The sequence below is a fragment of the Phascolarctos cinereus genome, unplaced genomic scaffold (assembly GCF_003287225.1).
Source record: "Phascolarctos cinereus isolate Bilbo 61053 unplaced genomic scaffold, phaCin_HiC Scaffold_7;HRSCAF=346, whole genome shotgun sequence".
Taxonomy (NCBI): Eukaryota; Metazoa; Chordata; class Mammalia; order Diprotodontia; family Phascolarctidae; genus Phascolarctos; species Phascolarctos cinereus.
In genome coordinates, this window is record NW_027556180.1 from 131,432,171 (window position 1) to 131,439,313 (window position 7,143).

Below are 7,143 nucleotides of genomic sequence, written 5' to 3' on the forward strand. Positions count from 1 at the left end.
TACTTCACACACTGCATGTGACAACTACAGTTATACAGGCCCTTTAAAATTAAAAAAAAAAGACTGAAAAACAAAACCAAAAAAACCTCTCCAAAACCAAGAAACTAAGCAAATCTAAACACAAGTGATGTAGAGGGACTGCATTGTTACGTATCTTGCAAATAAAATATATATTATCATGACAGAGATACTTTATCAAAATGAATAAAACATTGACTGTCTAAATAATAAATGTTCTATATAGTCAGTCATTGGATATATTTAAGCATTAGTCATTCTGCTTCTCTGCATGTGTTTTTCATGTTTTCTTATTTAGTAAAACACTCTGGCTGTGCTAATTTTATCAGAATCAATATCTAGTTAATTTGGTTTCAATATCTTTGCATGTCTATAATTCATAAATTGCTGCAATCCATAAATCTTTTTTGCTCTAAATTAAGTGCACTATCCTTCTTAGACACAACCCCTGGCAAAGACAATCCAAGTTTTAGATGACCATTATATTTATTTTCTGAATGAATAAATATAAAGAGTAACTTATCTTTTAAAACATACTATGTCTATATGATGACCAACATATGTCTTATTTATAAACTGAATAAAGCCTTCACAGACCCTTTTATATCATTAGAATGGCGTAGTTACCCTCTGTCTATAGTTAAAACAATAGGTATCTTTAGAGATTTAACAAATTCAAATGCAGAAATTAATAAAACAAATTAATAACCTAATATTTCCTCACTTGATCCCTTAAACTGTATTGTACCACACATAGACTAGAATAAAATTAATACCATACCATGAATGAAGTAGAGGGAAATTCATAGCCTTTTATAAACACTTTATGAATAAAAACTTAAGTATCAATCTAGACCAATGTGTTTCTTTAGGAACAAATATTTCTCACCTAATACTATCCTTGAGATAGTGTTACCTTCTGCTAGTGTCCTTGTTTCTTATTTTGTTTTCATTTTAACTGGTTCTTAAAATATTGCAAAAAAAAAATCCATACTTTACATCCAGGGAAGGAAGCCTGTTGTATATTCACTTAAAAGACCTAATGACCCCCAAAAGAAAAAAAATTCCATGACTTTTGTTGCTAGTAGATGATAATTCCACTTACATTGAATGTTCTACCAAAATAACAATTCACAACCAAAACCAAAATAAAGGAGAAAATGAGAAATGGCTTTGGGAAAGTTGCATGTAATAATAGAAAATATTTTATTATGGAAGTGCTATATAAACTAAATAACCTGCAGAACATCAGTGTTCTGGGAATGACACTCCTTAGAAAATGAGTTCTAGAACAATGTTCTAACCTTAAGATTTCAGAGGACCTTTTCTATTCGATTTAGATTTCTGTCACTTATTTTCTCTCCATATCTGTGATCTGTGCTTTCTTATTGCACTTCTCAAGGGTGGACATGTTCTGTAATGCAGACCCATTCTGTATTTGAAGTTTTGTTCATTTCTGCTGTACAAATGGACTTTACCTAGAGAAAGCCAAGAACAGTATCGAAGATTGGAGCTACGCTGCTTTGAACACTTTAATGCTTTTCCTGTTAATTAAGAGGTCACTACCAGAAAGCCAAATGATCTAAGAGAAAACCTCTTTAACGTGGATGATCAGAGTTAAGATGTGTGTTTTCTTTACCAATTTTCTAGATGCAGTTATGAGGGGGGGAGGGATTCCCTTCACTAATTAGTTTTACCATTTCTAGCAGCTGTTAAAGTCAAATCGCCAGCAGCATCTCAACTACCAGTCATTAAGGCTGCTGCGTTTCAGCAAGGAGTGCTGACCAATGAAATCTCCACTCTGTTTAATGAGACCGATCTAGGCTGAGTCAATTAAATCAAATTTCCACTAACATCCCTAATATATCTGCAGTGTGTGCAGCACCAGCAGAAGCAGCAGCGAGGGAGTTCCAGCATTAATAAAGGGATTCACTGCCGCATTAGGGGGGGAAACGGGGGTGCGGGGTGGGGAGTAGGGTGAAAGAAGGAACTGGATGTTTTAAACATTTTGGGGGGCTTAGAGTGCAGCAAGAAGACACAAAGGGTAGGTAAAGTAAGGAGATTAGAGAACCTGCCTTAATGTAGCCAGAGAAGGGATCCGCCCCCCCCTTCCCTCCCCTCCCCCATCCCTGCCAACACATACCATAGCAGCCACTTGCAAAAATGAAGCTGGAAAAATATAAGGACCCAGAGTTGAAAACATTTTCACTTTAATACTGAAAAAATATGCCATTATAAAATCCTCGGATAGAATTAGTAAGCTTCACGTGCTTCCTCGATTCTGTTTTTTCTCCTTAATAGTAAGATTTACACCAGCACAGAATTGCTACCATTAAGATCGCAGCCTAAGCACTAGAGTGACATTAATTGGTCATGCTTAACTGCCTCGGAATTATTTTTTTTGAATGTTTACACTGATACCATAATAGAAATCAAGGGTACTAATTTTACATTCAGATGGAAGGCATTATTGGATACTTATAGAAAAATAACAAAAAAAGAAATACCAAAGTAACCCCGGAAAACCTCTCCAAAGAAAGCAAAATTTTAAACTCATAAAATGAACTGATGACTATCCATGCAAATGTCTTAAATAAAATCTTTACATTTTTTCACAGTAAATGTACCTCTCTGTACTGCCTATCATCACAAAAAATGGCGAAATGGCACTTTTAGATTATACTGTATTTTGTTTATAGAAAGTTTGATACGATGGGACTTATCAGGTAAGAGGGTGGATGGTGTGAATTAGACGCTGTCTCCGGTTGAATGGGAGGGGGAGCGTCCCTGGGGTGCGTTGTATCCATGCGAGCCATGCAGCACTTTTTGTTCGGAATCCGAGTCATTTATTTACATTACATTCATGCCTTCGTGCAACTTCCCTTCCCTGAAGTATCAGCAGGGAGGCCATCACGTCCCCCTCCTCACGGGGCTAATCCACAGGGGAAAAAATAGATATCTATCTATATATATATAGACGTAGGTATATTTATACATATATATAGGACAATAACAATCGCTCGCCCTATAAGAGTTTGGCCAAGTGTGTCTTCTGCCCTCTTTTTAGTCTCCAAGGCTCACTAAGGGCATAGTCAGATGTAAGAGCGCTGCTCCAGCTTGGCTGCCTCTCAAAGAGGGTTTACAGCTAGCGAGCTGGCTTCGGTTCCCTCAGTTATTCCAGTCTTCGCACTGTTTGGCTTTCCCAGAAGAGAGCGGCGGGACCAGAAGAACTCTCTTCTCCTAGAGCAGTTGTTTGATTGATTGATTTATGCCAATCACGCTTTGGCATGGGCGAGCAGACAAAGCACAAGGGTCGAGGTTTCTTTAACCACTGGGTTGCTAGCTGCGAAACTTGTGGAAAAGCGCCCCACCTCCCCTCCCCCTCCCTTTGCCCCGGGTTCTTAGTCTGATAGGGAGTGAGAGCCACAGTCATAAACTCTATGGGCTCCATCTGCATTGTAAGGTCCGTTGTGCCAGTAAGAAGAATCACAGACTGTCTGTAAGGAATTGATTTCAGATGCAGATGAGTTGGCATCCCTTCTCTTTGACCGCTTTCGGTTCCTCAGGATAAACACTAGCATGCCAACCACTGTGAAGGCAGAGGTGACAAACACCAGCAGGAGTCCCGGGACCAGCACCGAAATGGAGACCCTGCTGGTCTCTAGGTAGGAATTGGAATGAGTCCCTGTCTCCGCCAACCCAGTGCTGTTTTTACTGTGTGAAGTTAATGTAGGCGAGATCTTTGCATACAGCTGGGGGCACATCACGTCGTTGGAGAGGAACAAGAAATCTGCTTTGAAGAAGTCTTCCGGGGATTCGCACTTCAGATCACTCATGATCACTTCGGGACCCAGGCGCTCTGCCCATTGTTTGAAAGGCACAATTGTGCAAGAGCACTCCCAGGGGTTGCCATGCAGATCTATCTGTATGATGGAGGTTAACTGATCCAATACCCCCGCTACTGGGAGGTACAGAAAATAGTTATTGTGGAGACTTAGCTTAGAGAGTGAGACCCCAGCAAAGACGTCGACAGGTAGGGATCTCAGCAAGTTGTTGTTGAGAATGAGTATCCTCAGTTTGGGCATAGCATTGAAGGTACCTGGGAGGATCAGCTGGATCTCATTAAACTCCACATTCAGGTACTCAAGGTTCAGCAACCCGGTGAATTTCTCTCGGGACAGGGTGTCCAGATAGTTGCTGTCCATGTATAGCCATCTTAGGTCCAAAAGGTTCTTGAAGGTGTTGTTCTCCACAGTTGCAATATTATTATTTCCTAGATCCAATAGATTAAGGTTCCGATAATCCAGAAAGTGAGATTTTCTAATAGTGTGGATCTTGTTGTCTCTCAAAAATAGCTCCTGCACGTTGGAAGGCTTGGGCTTCAAGTCAGCCAAACTGCTCACATTTCGGTCATTGCAATTGACCTTTAGACCCGAATCTGGGATCTGGTCACAGCTGCATATCTCCGGACAGGGCATACTTCTGCCCGGAGGTTTGTTTTTGGCATTGATCGCTGATACCGCCGCAGTAGGTCTGATTTTGATTTGCCAGTTGACTGGAATCTTTGTACCTCCATTTGGAGCAGCCCCTGGAGTGGCAGGATCTTCTTGGCCGTTAATCTTAAAGGGAGTTGGAATAGGCCAGGAGCACAGGTCTCCTCCTGGGCAGGGGGTGCTGCGAGACTAGAATCCACTCGGTTTTTCAAAGGACACAGATCTTGTTCTGTGGTCTCATTAAGATCTTTTCCCTGCAGTCTAGTGGGGGCTTCGCAGACCACGCGTCCAATAAGTGCGTTTTTGGGGATGTTCTCTAGCCATTCCTTCAGAGATAACAGATCACAAGTGCAGTCCCAGGGGTTATCCTCTAACAGGATTTCAGCAATGCCTGGGATCTGCTCCAAGACCTCCTCATAAGGCAATGTTTTAAGTCTGTTTCCCCGAAGGTCGAGGTGGGTGATGGGAACATATTGGAACACGTTGGCAGGTAAGGTGCTGATGAGGTTGTCATTTAAAATGAGTACCTCCAGCTTGTTTAAGTCCCGAAATGCTCCCGGGTCAATATCTCGTAATAGATTAAAATCGGCCTGGAGGTATTCCAGATCGTCCAACCCCAGGAAAGTCTGTTCTCGGAAAGATTTAATCTTGTTGTTGTTGATATGGAGTCTCTTCACCAGCTGCAACCCCAGAAAAGCCCCGGGAACAATTTCATGCAAGCCGTTGTTTTCCATGTGCAAACTAACCGCATTATAAAAGTTAGCGAACTCATTAGGAAAAAGTCGCGTGAGGGAATTTCCATGCAGAAATAAATGGTAAAACTGGGAAGTCGGGGCAGTGAAATGCTGCAGACTTGTAAAACCTTTTTTCTCACAGTCTACGTGCAGGTCCCCTTCTATCTCGTTGCAGGAACAGATCTTCTCTTTGCAAACGTCCCCTGTAATGTTTCCAGCGGCAAAACAAAGAGACGTCTCCAGCAACAGAATCCAAAGCAGCATTTTTAAACTGAGCAATTCATCCCCGATCTCATCACAAAGTAACAGCAATCATCCTGTTCGCCACAGACACAGTTCAAGTTCATTTACCACTTCAATGTCCGAACCCAAGGAAGAAGAAAAAAAAAAGGTTTCGTTTTTTTGGGGGGGGTGGATTCCTTCTTCCCTCCTCCCCCCCCACACTGCAACGGTCCAGACGCCAGTCAAAATAATTAAATCCACAAACTATCCAGGCACGTAGTGCAAGGCACGCAAAAATAAAAAAAAAAGTGGAAAAAAATCCTCCCTCCCTCCCCTCTGAAACCACCAAAAGAAGTTAAAAAAAAAATTAAACCCGCAACTGTCGAATTTCTGCTAGCTAGTCTTCACTAATCTGAAGGGTAACAATGAATTAGAAGCAAGTGCATGTTAGACACACCAGCAGGCTGAGTGCAGCATACATAGTACAGGCGAATTGCCTGTGCATGGCTATGCCTGGGACTGACCTTGCCTTTTCTGTTACAAAGCAGGGTTTCCGGCTGCTGATGCTGATGCTGTAGCTGCTGCTGCAACGGCTCCTGCTGCTGTTGCTCTCTGCCTAGGAGTCCCCTCTGGGTGCTGTCCAGTTCCCCTTGGTGCTGAAATCACGCCCCAGCCTAAGGAATAGCTGCCGAGCCAATGGCGCTGCAAAATTTCCGCAATCGCTGCGTTTTGTGCTTGTCCATCCTTCCCCCTCTTCTCGTGTTCTGTTCTTTTCTCGGGTTCCCCTCTCGTCTCCCTAACTAGTGCTTCTTTCCCCCTTGTTTTGCCTTCTCTTTCTTCTGCTCTTTCTGAATTACTCAGAAGAGGAGGTTGGGGAGAGAAGAAGGGAGAAAGAGCGAGAGTGGGGAGGGGGAAAAGAGAGTTACTAAGAAGCTCTGCTCGTTCCAGCCTGGTGCACTCTGAAAGATCTGACACCCTCTGCTGATCTGCAGTAGCAAAAATCCATCTGCTGAGGGAATGCTAGAGAAAAAAAAAATCAATCTACGTACAGGGCAAGCGTTAAAAATGTTGGCATTAAAAGCTGTCGATCTATATAGACGCTTATCCTAAATGGATTGTTTAATTCTTTTTTGGATACTGGATACCCTTTCCTTCCTGCCTCCATCCTCCTTATCCCCTAAATTCCCCACCCACCCACCCAAGCTCTGACGTTTGGAAAGGAGTGCTTTTAAAATTTTTATTTCCCAATGGCTTGAATAAAATTAGTGTCAGGGTGTCAAGCGAATAGCAATTTCAGGTAATTATACTGCACGCCATTTTCATCTTTGCTTAAATGCATTTCTTCCTTTCCTGCAGTACTACAATGTTTCCTGCTATTTTTTTTCCTTTTTGATGCATTTTCTTTGCAACGTCGAAACTTCATGTATTGAATTATAGATTACAAATATATACATATATGTATGTATGTATAGTACTCTTAGGGTGGAGGGAAGGAAGATTTGCCTGCACAATAACTGATTCAGGCTACTAATTGCTCCTACTTTATAGGGGGTTTCAATGGTCTTGGCCATTAATAGCTATTCTTTTCTAGTCATATTTTCTTAACATTTTTTTAAGACTGTGATTGAAAATGCATTGTCTTTTTACATATTTGATTACAGACCAAATAGATTGCA

General features: G+C 41.7%; 1 protein-coding gene across 1 annotated transcript; it reads right to left on the reverse strand.

Annotated features, from left to right (window-relative positions):
- Positions 1 to 2,211: 2,211 nt before the first annotated feature.
- On the reverse strand, positions 2,212 to 6,619 carry SLITRK1 (SLIT and NTRK like family member 1). Its single transcript, XM_078147224.1, is given in 2 exon segments — positions 2,212 to 4,660; positions 4,663 to 6,619. Coding segments are annotated over 2 exon segments (2,088 nt in total). The 5' UTR covers positions 5,510 to 6,619; the 3' UTR covers positions 2,212 to 3,419.
- Between the last annotated feature and the right edge of the window lie 524 nt (positions 6,620 to 7,143).